At 39.0% G+C, this 15,646-nt stretch overlaps 1 protein-coding gene across 1 annotated transcript in view; it reads left to right on the forward strand.

The window, feature by feature from the left end:
- The window catches only part of LOC135221241 (uridine-cytidine kinase-like 1), a 235,076-nt gene extending 220,239 nt beyond the window's left edge, over nt 1–14,837 (forward strand). Inside the window, exons 11-12 of the mRNA XM_064259056.1 lie at nt 1,066–1,231; nt 8,022–14,837. Coding sequence (XP_064115126.1) covers nt 1,066–1,231; nt 8,022–8,167 — 312 coding nt within the window. The 3' untranslated portion in view covers nt 8,168–14,837. The remainder of the gene's footprint in view (nt 1–1,065; nt 1,232–8,021) is intronic.
- Nucleotides 14,838–15,646: the final 809 nt, after the last annotated feature.

Below are 15,646 nucleotides of genomic sequence, written 5' to 3' on the forward strand. Positions count from 1 at the left end.
TCTGGGCAATGACCCGTGTCGCCCAGTGAAATCCCACCCTCTTTTTCATGTCTCCTGGCCTGTCTGGCCCAAGCTTAGGTTCTATCTTCAGGAATGACGTCAGAGACGCTCACTGTAGTAGTAGCAGGTAGCGGGGCTTTGGTGCGGCTCCTCTGTAGCGAGGAGTTTTGGCGGAGGAGGAAGCTAATTGGCAAGGGACCTCTGGTAGTGGTTTCCACTCGCCCTTTTACTATACCAACACCTTTAGTATAAGGTTAGCGAGCCAGTTAGTCTGGCACTATTGTTTCTCTTTTTTTCTCTGGTATGTATAGCAATATTTATACCTTAGAAATGAGCATCAAGGATGCATTTCAGTGGTTGACACGGGTCATTGCCCGGAAATAGATTTTTCCTCCGTCAAAATCCCTTATTAATGTAAAGAGCAATCACTTCAATATAGAAAATACTACAGTGAATTAGTAAGATTTTAGTTCTTTCGAACTCCAGGTCTCTCTCTCTCTCTCTCTCTCTCTCTCTGTAGGTATATATTTTTAATGGTAAAATGTTTAAGATGATTTTGAAATGATATTAATAATATAACCTCAAAGATTAATGCAGTAATAGGTTAGTAATTTTAGGTATATTTGAAGTAGGAAGTTATTAAAGGTATACATTTGGTATCTGAACTTTCAAGATAGGCAGTTATAAGCATTTTTAGTGGTGGTTTTAACTATTTACGGGTTTTAACTATTCACGGGGGTGTCTGGTACACATCCCCCACGAATACGGGGGAACACTGTATACATATACCAGCTCGCATTATGTTGCAATGGGCTAGTTAATATTAGCGATATTTGTGCGGCCTTATTGATTTTGATTTTACATCAGTGTTACTTTTAGATGTAATATTAATTAAATTATAGATACTTTATGTTCACAGAATTGGCTGAAATTTTTTTGTCATGTTCAAACGTGAGGTGACTTTTATAATATCTTGTCTGAGCTATAAATATCCTTTTTCAAGATTGTTCATATAAGATGAGCAAAAGTAAACATGTAATTTTAACCAACTCGGTTTTATTTCAGCTTTATTACCTGAGGCTTCCAAAAGATATTAAGGATTACCACATATTTTTAATGGATGCAACTGTTGCCACAGGTGCAGCAGCCATCATGGCAATTCGTGTTTTGTTAGATCATGAAGTACCTGAAGATCATATCTCTTTATGTTCTCTGCTCATGACCGAACAAGGTAAGTTAAAGATTAATTGTACATGATATAGTATTCATAATACAGTTGGGAATGTCAAAATTTATATTTCCTAAAAATCAAATCTTAGGATGAGCAGGTAATCAATGAGGACTGGTGTCAAAATTTATATTTCCTAAAAATCAAATTTGAGGATGGGCAATCAATCAGGACTGGTTTAATATCAAGATTGCATATTATTGGGCTGGAAAAAATACTGTACTGGAATTTGGGGGTAACAAGACAGAAACCTGATATTGGATGAGACCTTGGATACAATAAAGGATAGACAAAAGCAAAAGTACTTACAGGCAAATTTCAGTGAATAAATGAAAATGTTAAGTTCCCAAATCTAGATGATATAGGTCAGTGATGAAAAAGAGGTAAGAGAATATCAGGGCATCCTTTATAATTGTTTTATAAAATATCCTTGCATAAAAAGAAAAGAGGAAAATACCTGTCAAAATGGGGATGGGTCACTACTGTATTATCACCGAATTTTTTTCTTCACATAACGTGATTCTACCATGTCTGATAATCCTTTTTCAAGGTACAGTGGTACCTCGAGATACGAAATTAATCCGTTCCGAGGCGGCTTTCGTATCATGAGCTTTTCGTATCTTGAACCGCATTTTACATGTAAAATGGCTAATCCGTTCCAAGCCCTACAAAAACACCCCAGTAAATTTTATAATATAGCTAAATTGACCAATAAACAATGAAATACTACAACAATTTGGACCTTTCAATATCTAACTTAATACGTACTAGTACTAATATGTATGTACCTGTAAATAAAGTGTATTAGTGTACATGGTATACAAGAAATACTAACTACGTACATTACGTACGTATGTAGTAAAATGTGGAACCTTACCTTTCGAGTGAGGCTATCTCCGAAAGTGGCGACAGAGGAGGAGGACAAACGGCAGAAAACTTCTTATAGTACATACACTTAACTTTACGAAACACATTAAAAAATGTCAGGAAACATAAACTAAACTTTACGAAACACATTAACAAAACTGTAACACGTAACTTTACAAAAACTTAAATTAAATTTTTTTTTTTTTTTTTTTTTTTTTATTTTTTTTTTTACTTTTTTATACTTTTTTTTTTTTTTTTTTTTTTTTTTTTTTTTTTTTTTTTTTTTTTTATACAAAATTTCAATTTCTTCACCACTTTCAACTTTCTGTTTTTTCGTAGTATCAATTGGATCTTCCTTTTTGCTTACTCTTGCTAGTAGTAAAGGCCTCTTTTAAAAAATAACTATCCAGGGAAGATTGCTTCTGCCTGCTTTTCAAAATGCTCCTGAAACGACTCAGACAAACGTCATCGAACTGCACAAGCATACGACCTGTGTAAGCCTTTTCGGGGGGTGTCTTTTCTACAAATCATTGCACCTTATGAAAAGCAGTTAGAGCATCCTTAATTTCTGCCGTTGTCATAGGGTCGTCCTCCTCCTCCTCGCCGCTGCTAGAGAACTCTTCTTGAACAACGTTATGTTGCATGGCCTCCAACTCCTTCAGGTCATCCGTTGTAAGCTCCTCTTGGTGCTCCTCGAAGAGGTCACTGATGTCGTCCTCGTTGATGATCAGCCCCATGGACTTGCCGAGTGCAACGATCTCATCAAGATCTGATTGCAAAACAGTTTCAGGATCGTCAACTGTTCCTGAATCTGCAGCACCAGCTTTGCCCACATCAAATCCCTCGAAGTCTCAGGTGGATATGGCATCAGGCCAGAGTTTCCTCCACGAAGAATTCAAGGTTTGCCTGGAAACCTCCTTCCAAGCTTGATCGATGAGTCAGATGCATATCACAACATCGAAATGCTCCTTCCAAAATTCACGCAAGGTGAGGTTTGTGGTATCGGCGATGTCGAAACATCTCTTGAAAAGATGTTTCGTATACAGCTTCTTGAAGTTCGATATCACTTGCTGGTCCATGGGCTGGAGGAGAGGGGTGGTGTTCGGCGGAAGTTAAAGAACCTTGATAAACGAATACAGTGAGTCCTCGGGTGACGCCGGTTTCGACTTACGCTGTTTCGTGGTTACGAACGCGCCCCCATAAAAATATAAAAAATAATAATATGCGTCGTTCCGTCTTACGCAGTTTAGCGTCATAAGCGACGTAAACAAACGCGAACTAGTTTCGGGCGCACGGTGGAAGAATACGCTTTGTGGGGGAGAGGACGGCGTCGCTTCCCTATGCTCATTTCTCACCCATACGCCATTTTGGTTGTTTACGCTGCCTCTCCCTCCCTCGTGTTGTATCGTTTTTGTAACTTTTTGCCCTTGGTTATGGCTCCCAAGAGCAAGGCAGACTCTTCTGATGGTAGTGCATCGAAGAAAAGAAAGGCCATCACCATGGAAGTTAAAGTGGACATTATAAAGCGATCTGAGAAAGGAGAAACGCCAACAAACATTGGCCGGTCGCTTGGCCTTAGTCATTCGACTGTTGCTACCATTATCAAAGATAAAGAGCGCATCGTTGAACATGTGAAAGGATCTGCTCCTATGAAAGCGACAGTGATAACCAAGCAGCATAGTGGTCTAATCATTGAAATGGAAAGGTTATTGGTGCTTTGGTTGGAAGACCAAAATCAACGGTGTATCCCAGTCAGCCTTATGGTGATTCAGGAGAAGGCGAAAAGATTGTTTGAAGCGTTGAAAAAAGAAAAGGGGGAGGGAAGTGAAAGTGAAGAGTTTGTGGCTAGTAGGGGTTGGTTTATGCGATTTAAGGCTCGGGCCAATTACCATAACCTTAAAGTGCAAGGTGAAGCTGCTAGTGGGGATGAGAAAGCAGCGAGTGAATTTCCTAAAGCATTGTCTGAGATAATTAAGGAGGGGGGTTATTCTGCTCAGCAAGTGTTTAACGTGGATGAGACAGGTTTGTTTTGGAAGCGTATGCCTAATCGCACATACATCGCCAAGGAGGAGAAGTCAGCACCTGGTCATAAAGCTAGCAAGGAGAGGCTAACTTTACTTCTTGGGGGTAATGCTGCTGGCGACTTCAAACTGAAGCCCTTGTTGGTGTATCAGGCTGAAAATCCAAAGGCACTCAAGGGCATTTGGAAGGGTCAACTACCAGTAATTTGCAAGTCAAACAAGAAGGCATGGGTGACACTTGCGGTGTTTGAGGACTGGTTCGTAAACCAATTTGTGCCAAGTGTGGAGTGGTATTGCGCCTCCAAGGGTATCCCCTTTAAGGTGTTGCTAGTGCTGGACAATGCCCCTGGACACCCTGCCCAGCTGGGAGACTTTATCCCTAATGTCAAGGTTTTTTACCTTCCATCTAATACCACGGCCCTTTTACAGCCTATGGACCAAGGAGTGATTGCTTCGTTCAAGGCCTACTACCTACGAAGGACAATTGCTTTGGCTTTACAGGCAACTGGAACCAAGAAGGACTTGACTCTGAAGGACTTTTGGAAATCCTACAACATCCTTGATGCTGTAAAGAACATGCTGAATCCTGGGAGGAGGTTAAGCTAACAAACATGAATGGTGTCTGGAAAAAAATTTGTCCTCAATTTGTGAATGATTTCCATGGGTTTGAGGACACAGTTCAGCAAGTTGTAAAGAACGTTGTTGCCCTGAGTAAGGAAATCAATTTGGAGATGGAGGTTGATGATGTTACAGAGCTGCTGGAGTCTCATGGAGAGGAGTTATCCGCTGAGGACCTGATACAACTGGAGAAGCAGATCATAGAGGAAGAAGAAGAAGCACCCACCCTAGAGCCTAAGGCTTTCACAAGGCAGGACTTGGCAAGAGGTTTTGCAGAGTTGCAGCAAGCGTTGGCAACTTTTGAGGCTCAGGATCCCAACTTGGACAGGTTCACTAGGGTTTCCAGAGGCATCATGGATTTGATGCAGTGTTACAAGGAGATCTTGGATGAGAAGAGGTTGCTCTCTGTTCAAACTAACCTGGAGCAGTATTTTAAGAAGGTAAAGAGGCCTGCAAGAGATCCTGTACCCTCTACCTCAGCTGCCTCTGCTAATCCAGACTCGCCTGCCCCACAATCTCCAACACCTTCTGAATGTTCTGCTAATCCAGACTCACCTGCCCCACAATCTCCAGCACCTTCTGAATGTTCTGCTAATCCAGACTCACCTGCCCCACAATCTCCAGCACCTTCTGAATGTTCTGCCACACCTCCAGACTCACCTGCCCCAGCATCTCCAGCACCTTCTGTAGGTTCTGCCTCACCTCTAGACTCACCTGCCCCAGCATCTCCAGTATGTTCTACCTCACCTCAAGACTCACCTGCCCCAGCATCTTCTGGAGGTTCTGCTTCTCTTCAGTAACCTCCCCCAGTATCTCCAGCACCACAGCTTCCTCTCCAGTGTGCAAGCCAACCAAATTAATAAAGGTAAGGAATTGTTCTCTCTTTGTTATTGATACGTATTTACATTAAATCATGTGGTATTTTTTTGTGTTCCGACTTTCGCTGAAAATCGTGTTTACGATGCATCTTAAGAACGGATCAACGTCGTAACTCGAGGACCCCCTGTACTCCGCTAGGATATCTTCCTCGAGGCCAGGAGGGTGAGCAGGGGCATTGTCCAACAACAGCAGACATTTCAGAGGGAGGCGCTTCTCTTCCAAGAATTTCTTCACTGTCGGGCCGAAACAAAGTCTCGTTACCTAAGGCTTTCACATTAGCCCTCCACATCACCGGAAGCTTCTCTTTTAGCACTTTGTGGGCCTTGAAGGCTCGAGGAGTCTCCGAATGATAGACAAGTAGGGGCTTCACCTTGCAATCCCCACTGGCGTTCGAACAAAGTGCGAGCGTAAGCCTGTCTTTCATAGGCTTATGCCAGGGTAGCTTCTTCTCTTCCTCCGTGATGTATGTCCGATGAGGCATTTTTTTCCAAAAAAGGCCAGTCTCATCACAGTTGAAGACTTGCTGAGAACTGTAGCCTTCCTTGATTGTCATCTCATAGAACGTTTTAATAAAGGCTTCGGCCGCTTTCGTGTCCGAGGTGGCCGCTTCCCCCCCCTTGCCGCACCACCAAATGAATGCCAGTCCGTATATGGAATTTTTCGAACCACCCATGAGAAGCCTTGAACTCTGGGGTTGGCGTCGATGTCCCTTCTCCTCCGTCGTCTTTGGCCTGGGCAATCAAATCGTCGAAAATAGCTCTGGCCTTGTGGCAGATTGCCATCTCGGTTATCGTATCGCCAACGATTTCTTTGTCTTTTATCCAGACAAGAAGCAGCCTCTCCATCTCATTGTGCACGTGGCTCCTCTTGCTAGACAAAATAGTCACACCCTTGGAAGGTGTAGCTGCTTTGATGGCATCCTTCTGCTTAAGGATGGTGCCTATTGTAGACGGATTTCGGCCGTATTCCTTGGCGATCACACTCAATCGCATGCCAGCTTCATACTTTTTTATTATCTCCATTTTTGTCTCCAAAGAAAGCATCCTCTTCTTTTCTACTTCAACTTTCTTGGGACCCATGACTACTTATATACTGTACGTAATTAAGTTATGTAGTACTTATACGTATGAAGTAAAGTTCTCACACAACACGATAAAGTAGTACTACAACGAAATCACTAACGAATTTACGTTAATAAACGAAATCATATAGAATGAACGAATTCTGCATGCTTACGATACCAATGATGCCGCCAAGTGGCCGAAAAAGCACACCACTACGTACGATGCATGATGGGATGAGGGGAGAGATGCTGACCAATAGGAGAGCAGGATCTTATGGCGGTGACTAGCATCAGGAACCAATGGGAGAGTGGGAGGATGGTGGCGAGTCTACTAAGTTGGCGGCGCACGAGTTTTAAAATTGTTATCGGTGGTCCGGGTGAATCTCGGGACTTTACAGCAACAACCTTTCGTATCTTGAACAATTTTTGTATGTAGAGCAAAAAAAATCTTCGTATTTGCTTTCGTATCTCAAGTTTTTCGTAAGTTGAGCCTTTCATATGTTGAGGTACCACTGTATTTTTTCAGCAGTTTTCACAGATGGCCTTTTGATGCTAAATTTCCTGACACTTTCTCATACTCCTTTTTTTTACCTTTTCATTTTTCACTTTGATGTTTTTATCTTTTTAAGTTTTTTTTTTTTTTTTTTTTTGACCCCTTCCCTCTTTTAAATTAGCTCACAGCAATTTAATGTGTTAAGCATGCCTCACCTTCTGTAAAAGTACATCTCCTTTGTCCGGTATTGCCCCTATTTTTTACATCACAATTGAATCAGTCTGTTTCAGCTTCTCAGTGTTTGTATGCTATTGGCTTCTACCCAAGCTTCTTTAACAGTATGGTCTGTAACTTCGATCATTCCTTTCGTAAACTTGCACAACTGCTGTACCTCATGACTTTTCTCCTTGGATTTTTTCCGTCTGTTCAAATGAAGCCATTTAGGTTTCCTCCTATCAGTATCCCACCTGCCTGTGGTGCTTCCATTACTGCATCATGTAGCCTTTGTTCAGTCAAATTATGTTGATTACCAAGTGTGCTTTCTTTCTCACTTACCACCATTTATTGTTGATTGTACTGTAACTTTTTGGATTGAGAAACAAAGTCTGGGAAAATGTGTAATACTGATTGATTGATTGCCCTGATAATGGTATAAAAAAGTATAATTATCCAATTTACATAATTTTTTACAAGTCTAATATTTCACAAATAAAAATTAAAATTGAAGAATAGATTGTGAAATCACAGCTCAGCAGTTTTCATAGCACCTTACCCTTTTGGATAATGAATGACAGTATTTTGTACATGTTTTTCTTTATTTCAGTCATTCTTGCAGTACTTCTTTCTCCCCAGGTGTTCACAATATAGCTTATGCATTTCCTAAAGTCAGGATTGTAACAACAGCTGTTGATCCATGTGTCAATGAGAAATTCTACATTGTTCCTGGCATAGGAAATTTTGGCGATCGATACTTTGGAACTGAGCCGTCCGACCAGTGATACATCATTGCCTCTGGAGCTTATTATCAGAAGTTTCCATCTAGAGAGTAACTCATTTTCTCCAGTTTTTTTCTTCATTTTTATACCAGCATGGAAGTTAATTGCAAATAATTTTCTGCATTCAGTAATCAGAAGGTTTTATTGCAAACAACTTTAATGCACAGACATCTTTTGGATGGATATGTAAGATATCTCAGTGGTTTCCCATTAATTTTGAAATAGAAAGGAAACTGAAAATACGCTGCTCATCTGTCTTTGTAATATCCAAGAGTAGAGAGCTTATGTATTGAACACAGGCTCTGTTTTTTTTTACTTAATCTTCTCACAGAAGTGTAAATACTGTTTTCTTTTTAAACATTTTATTGTACTTACAATGAAACACGTGATATGAGCAAAACAACCAAGCAATGTACATGTAGAGTGATAAATTCTATAGCTTGTAAAATAAAAGTGGTATTTAACAGACTTGACCTTAGTAGTTCCAGCAATATAGGCATATGAACAGTCACTATTTGTATTGTTTACATGCAGGAATTACAAACAGTTTCTCTGATGAATTTTTATGTTCACATGTTATGTGCAATTTATTTTACTTGTTATTGTGTGACTCCAAGGTTTTTATACAAAAATAGACAAGAAAACATTGTTTTAACATTTTATGATAGAGTACTGTTGCTACACATGCTTAGAATTGTATGGTGGAATGACAATGGCTTTCAATCTTCCTCTCCTTCTTAAGTGCTCTTAGGGAAATAGTGAAATGAAGTTCTGAAGTACGTAGTTGCAGAGGAGTTTCAAGGTTAGGTTTAGGGCCTTTGTCTGATAGTGATGGCCTTTTGTTTTGGGATTTCACTTATTTATTTAAAAGTTGTGTATATGGTAAAGTGATATCTCAGAGCTGCTCTTAATCTTGATGCAATGACACATACTAGTGCCAAATATTAGTAACTTCATAGTTAATAGCTTAATTTCTTTCCAGTCTAATTCAAATATAAGAAATTTCTGTACTGCATAAAATAAATATTGGGTTGTTGCTGGATAGATTAGATTTAATGTAGCATAACTTTCATGGGTTTTTGAGTTACATAGAGCTATAAAAATGAGAGAACTCGAGGGGTGGCGCAAGTTGTTTAGCAGTAAAAGACTGTCACTGAAACAAATGTCATTTGGTGAAGCTAAATTATTTTAATTTTTGCTATGAGATTTTTAAATGGTGCAATATTACACTGATGGATTCCCATATCAAGGGCTTAGAAAAAAGTATGGAGATAAATATTAATTTTAAAATCGAATTTCAGTCTGTAATTTAAATATTTCATGTAAACTATCATCCGTTGCACCAGTTGACATTACCATAAATATTTTCTATTTACTAAGGAAGACTTTAGAAGCAGTATATCATCCAGGGACATATGGTTAGTAGTATGAATTATGTAAATGATGAAAACCTGTGTATACTTATTTCACTAGTATGTATAGAAAAATTACCTTCCAATTATAGAAAGATTGTACTTTTTCACCTTTCCACACAAACTTAAGGTAGGGTCTTGTTGCTGGGGTTAGAAAATTTTATAAGGGTTTAGTTTACCTCTCCATCCTTGTAATGTGTATGTTTATGAAGGATGCCTGTAAATGTTCTTGTTTGTGTATAAAACATGTCAATTCACTCTCCTTATATGGCAATCCCTGGTTATCGGCAGGGGTTCCGTTCTCAGCGGGATGCTGATAAGCGAAACCGCCATTAACCAAAACTCAGTAATTTATGGTGCGATAACTGGTTAATGGCATCTCTGTTAGGTATGTTATGGCGCCATAACTCTATTATTGGCACTTATGGCACCAATAACCAAAACTTGGCACTAGAAGCACCGTAAAAACCGGATCGCCATTGAGCAAGTCCGCCAATAACTGGGGACTGCCTGTTATGTATTTGTTTTGGAGTTGCTAACAGCAATAACAACTTTTTTGTGCATATTCAGAACTAACATTTTCTGTGATGGCATTTTCAGTGAAGACTGTTGATGTCTCCCCGATATGTAAAAGCCAAAATCAGAACATCACAGTTACATTATGAGAACCTTGTTAAAAAGGCAAAGCGCTTACCAGTAATTGGGGACTTCATAGATCGTCTTCTAAAGAGTATACTCAATTTGTAATTAACTAGTGGCTCTAAAGTAAATTAGCTAAGCTTTTTTTTCTTACTTTTTTTCACAAATTCTTTCATTCCTTATCCTGTCAGAATTGACTTTTAGGCGAGTTTAATAAATTTCTGGTCATTTAAAATAAAGGAGAGCGAGCCTGGATGGCATACCTCCCCACTAGTAGAATTTGAGGAGTTGATATGGTCAAGAAACATGCAAGTTTCTTATAAAGCTCTGCTTTTAAGGCCATTTCAGATATGTGCGGTCTGATGAACCCCCACGGCAACAAGGTCACAGTGTATATCTAGTCTAGGTATAAGCACGAGGGCCCATTAGATAAAAAGGTTCATGGTTTTTGTAACAAATTTCATGATGATAAAAATGTTGACAACCACTGCTTGGAAAAAATTCTGAAGATTACTTCTTTGTAAATAATCAATTCATTTACAAAAATTTAGAAAAATTTACAGATAAAATAGAGGACCATCAAGACTTTCCTCCTAATGCATAATGGACAGAGAATTCATGATCCATTTGCAACATCAGATAAACGTACTTGGTAAACTTTATAGACTACATTAGCAGTGAACAAAGTCTTAGTGATTGATCCCATTAACATAAACTAAAACTGTGTTAGATAATAATTTGAAACAGCTGAAGTCTATGTCATAGTACATGGTCTGTAACTAAAAGAATAATGTTTGCCCTTTCTTCTCTCGGCTGAGAAGGGTTATTTATAGGGTGGTGAGTAATTCATATGGCTATTCATATTATATTGACTGCTGTCTGCTGTTGCAGCTCCCAGTAGTAAGCTCAGTGCTGTGAAGCCTCCATTAGTGGTTGTCCTTCATGTGGTAGATGCCCCCACAACATTGACCACAGCTCCTGCAAAAAATATTAAGACAAAAGCAGTAAAGTGAAGAGGTAAAAGCATTTTCTTTTTCTTCCTCATCAAACCTTCCTCTCTCTTCTCTCTCTTTTACCCTTACAGGAAGAAGAATTTCAACAACAACTCGCAAGAGGCTGAGGAAGCAATAGTATTTGTCCACCTTGGGCTGTCAAATCCACCTTAGGTAATGTTTACATGGGTTATTGAGCATGTACCGAGACAGTCCATGGTTCTTGTGACTTGTCCAACCATGTTTTGTGTGAAGCATACACTGTAGAGTCAGCGCTACCTCCTCAGTCAGCGTGGAAAGTCTTTGCTGTACTGGGAAAGTTAATTCTTGCTCTTTGTCAGAACCTTCTCAATATCAGAGGGTACTCTAGGATTTGCTCAGGAGGAACCGTGGTTGCTGCTTGCTTGTGGTGTTTTGGATCAGGTTAATAGTCTGGTCTGTAGACCAGAGGTTTTCATACTATCAAGTGACTAAATGGCTGTTATCCCTCTGTGAACTTGCCTGAGTAAGTTCAACTTGCCGGAAGATGCACAATACTTCTATATGTGCCATTTTTCAAGTTTTAGTTGAAAGTAGTCTTGTTCAGGGGAATAAACTGGTTTTGGATGACTTTACACCTTCAAATAGGAAATTGAGGTGACAGTGAAGAGATATTTTAACAGTTTGGACTCTCTTATCCATTGTGGTGGTCTCCTTCAAGGGCCTTATACATCTGCAGGAATCCTCCTTTTAGACAGAGTCAGGGTGCCTAGACTTCAAAGATGCTTGATATTCACTCAGGCTCATGGCCCTATCACTCAAGTCATCCCTGTGCCAGATTGACTAGGTGGTTACAGGAGTTATCACTCCCCTGCTCACTATTGTGACTGGGAATTTTACATTTCTGTGTGGAGATTTAACTTACCAGTTAGTAAGAGACAAGTTAGTAAGAGACAACCTCCCACCTAAGGTGTAAGTCTGTTGCATAAACAGCAATGGTTTGTATGTATGTACAAACACACACAAAGTTTTTAAAGTGATTTGGATTTTTCTTAAGATATGCAAACAAGAATCTTTAAGCATCCCACTTCAACTATGCCACTTAGTCCTTGTTGCCAAAAATAAGATGTTTGGTGAAGCCAGCTGAGTGGGACCCCTACAACCAGTTAACTACCTTGTTACCAGGTGTCAGACCCATTCCGGCCTATAAAGAGGAATATTTGGACATAAAAAGCTTGTTTATATACCTACAAAAAACATAAATTGCTTTAAAAATGTTATACATTAAAGGATTTAAATGGAAACTACTACTGCATTTTTTTGTTCAGCAGAAGACTTATGACACTACCTAGAAATATGCTCTATTTATATAAGTTGTACAACAGAGATATTCAGTGCCACCTTTTATGCATAAAAACTTCATAATAGATCATACTTTTCAAGTGCAAATAGATGCATTTATATACACATAAGTATACTTTTCAAGTGCAAATAGATGCATTTATTTACACAAGTTTGTATACAGATGACTGCCATATTCTGCTCCGCTACAAATTTGTGACAAACCAGCAACATTGAAGCTATGTTATTGCCTCTTCCAATTGGTTACACTTTCATGGCCAACACTCAAGAGAGTTTCTGTGCATCCAAACCTGGAAAGACTGCACAAGGGGGAGCTGCCTCCTCCCTCTCATCCAAACCTCCTCTTGAAACACACAAAGATGAAGCAATAGAAGAAGGAGAGGGGGGCTAAAATCTTCCAGAGAAGTTGCAATGAGAGAAGATTTTGGCAAAGAAGAGACAGAACAAGAATGAATTGATTTTTCTGCCACCACTGGGAGTGAGAAACCAACCCAAGATGGTGCCCAAGAAACAGTAGGGGTAACAACATCAATTACAAGATCCCCGAACCCCCTCTTGAAACATCTAAAGACAAAGCAATAGAAGAATGAGAGGGAGTAAAATCTTCCAGATAAGTAGATGCAACAAGAGAAGAATTTGGCAAGGAGATAGAACACAGATGGAACTGATGTGTCTACCATGACTGGGGGCGAGAAACCAACCCAAGATGAAGCTGCTAATTTCCTCTTATAACTCCTCTAACGACCAAAATTCTTCCATTGCTCAGAAGACCAACTATGACACTCAGAACCAGGATTACTTGCACTACAATTGCTAGGTTGCACCTGCTACAAGTGGTGTGAGGAGTCTTTATCCAAGGGAGCCAAGTTACGAGAACAAGGGTTGTCAACAACAACTAGGGATCTTGTCTGAGGCCTGGATTGCTTAGATAATTCTTACTTTGCATTTTTTGGAATGCAAAATACACACAAATAAAAAGAAAATGATAAACCAGAATACCAAGATATAAAATGGCAGGAAGTACTGAGACAACCAGCTTCTCAGCTAGAAAGGCAGAGAGAAACAGATAAGTCACAGTGCCTTGTTGGTGGGTAAGCCAGGGATATGCTGCTGTTTGTCCTCCAAGCTCCAAACGCCCAAGGCGATGAGGCCGCCTAAATGAGCCCCCAACCTGCGAAGGAGACCTCTGAAAACAGAAGGAAGTCCGGAGGGAGAGAACGCAGGGGAACACCCTTCAAGAGATTTCGGTCTTCCAACCACCAACGAAGGTCTTCTCGCACTTCCAGAGACAGAGGAACCTTTTAACAGGGCGAAGTCCCCCGCTGGAGACCAGAATTCCCTCAGCATCCATTATAGAGACCGAAGATGAAGATGCCCATGGGGGAGTTTTTTTTAAATATTTCTTTCGGATTTACTACTTTGTTTTAAACATTTTAGACCTTTGTAATACTGTAAGCAGAAAACTGATTGCTAAACAATTACATATTCCATAAATTATTTGGACGTGGAGGAATTACACATTCATGAAAACCTTTTCATATTTATGTTGGCTTTTAATATATTTAAATGAATAATCTCCCATAAAACCTCATTACTGTGCATATTTAATCATCACTGCCACAAGCACCACTGCTCTAATAGTGGGGCTGATTTAGAAAAATTTTTACTGACGTAGAACAATTTAACAGTTCTCAGCAGTAGCATGTAGTACAGGCTGCCTTGTATGTTTTTCACAATGATTTGGAAGCACTAGCAATATATGAGTTGCAACAACATTTTCCTTACGATGCTTTCTTTCCAGCAGCTTACAGCTGTTGCTATTAATTTTTCTCATTAAAATTTATGTGATCCTTGGTGTTACAAATATTTAGTCAGAAAAATTAGAATTTTTTCTCCATGAATTCTATACATATTGTATTATAACTAAATTTAATTATAACTTATATTGGTACTTATGTTGGTTATTCATTTTTAGAAAGTGTTAAAATACATTAACATGGTCATGTCTTTTAAATGAAGCATTTTATGCTCACATTGAAAGCAAGTCAACATTATAGAAAGTGTTACACTAGAAACTATCTATTTATTTCTGTTGCACTTAATATGTTTTATACTTTTGTTTTGTTTATGTAGTACTTCATAGCCGGTTAGAGTACAACTATATATCAGTAGACAACCCCTCAAAAGATTTGTGTTCTGGTGTGATTTGTTACGTGAATTTTTTATCATCCGTGTAACTTGTATGGTTATAAAGACGTTACTGCAGGTAAATATAATTTAACAAATTTGCATGTTTTTAATTTTTCCTATAAAATACGGAATATATTTAGAATATGAAATGGATGATATATCTTGAAAAAGACTGCCTAGAAAATAAACAAAACTGTAATGAGTGGCTGATGAAAAACAGTACCAGTAATCATTGAAAGTTTTAAGGTTTTCATTTTATATTATGTCATCTCACCTTTTTCTAATATTTAGTGCTGAATTACCTTAAGGACATAGTATTTCATATATCTATCCATCCATCCTTAAACCCAGTCATTAGCTAATTACCAATGATGATAGTGACATGAACTTGTGAATTATGTATAGAAGGAAAGCAGGATATGTTGCACACAACAAAACTTCCATGCTTGTGAGATACTTACCTGTCTATCAAAGTATAACACACAAACACCCCTTTCCCACAATTTTTAAACCAAACTCATACTGTGAATCCCCCAAAATTGAGCTAACATTCATTCACAGAAAATTAGGACTGTGCCAGTGAACTGTCAGAGTGATCTGACACCTCATTTTCAGAGCTGGCACACAATGTTGCCACTCTCAGGCTGTTTGTTCCTTTTATATAGGCCAAGGAATGCCAATTGGCAAAGCAGTGACAAGGGTAACAGCTCTTTAGGTCAGTATTCAACTCTCAGTTTAAACTTAGGATTTTAGATGTACATATTACTAGGGATCTTACCTGCTACCTCATTTAACCATTTTCTTGCCTACATTTTAGCAATGATTTTCTTGCATGTCAGCAATTTCTATGCTCTACATTTGTTCATTTGCCCCTCAAATTAACACAAAGAAGTAAATACACAGTTTGA

The sequence above is a fragment of the Macrobrachium nipponense genome, chromosome 2, assembly GCF_015104395.2.
Source record: "Macrobrachium nipponense isolate FS-2020 chromosome 2, ASM1510439v2, whole genome shotgun sequence".
Classification (NCBI taxonomy): Eukaryota; Metazoa; Arthropoda; class Malacostraca; order Decapoda; family Palaemonidae; genus Macrobrachium; species Macrobrachium nipponense.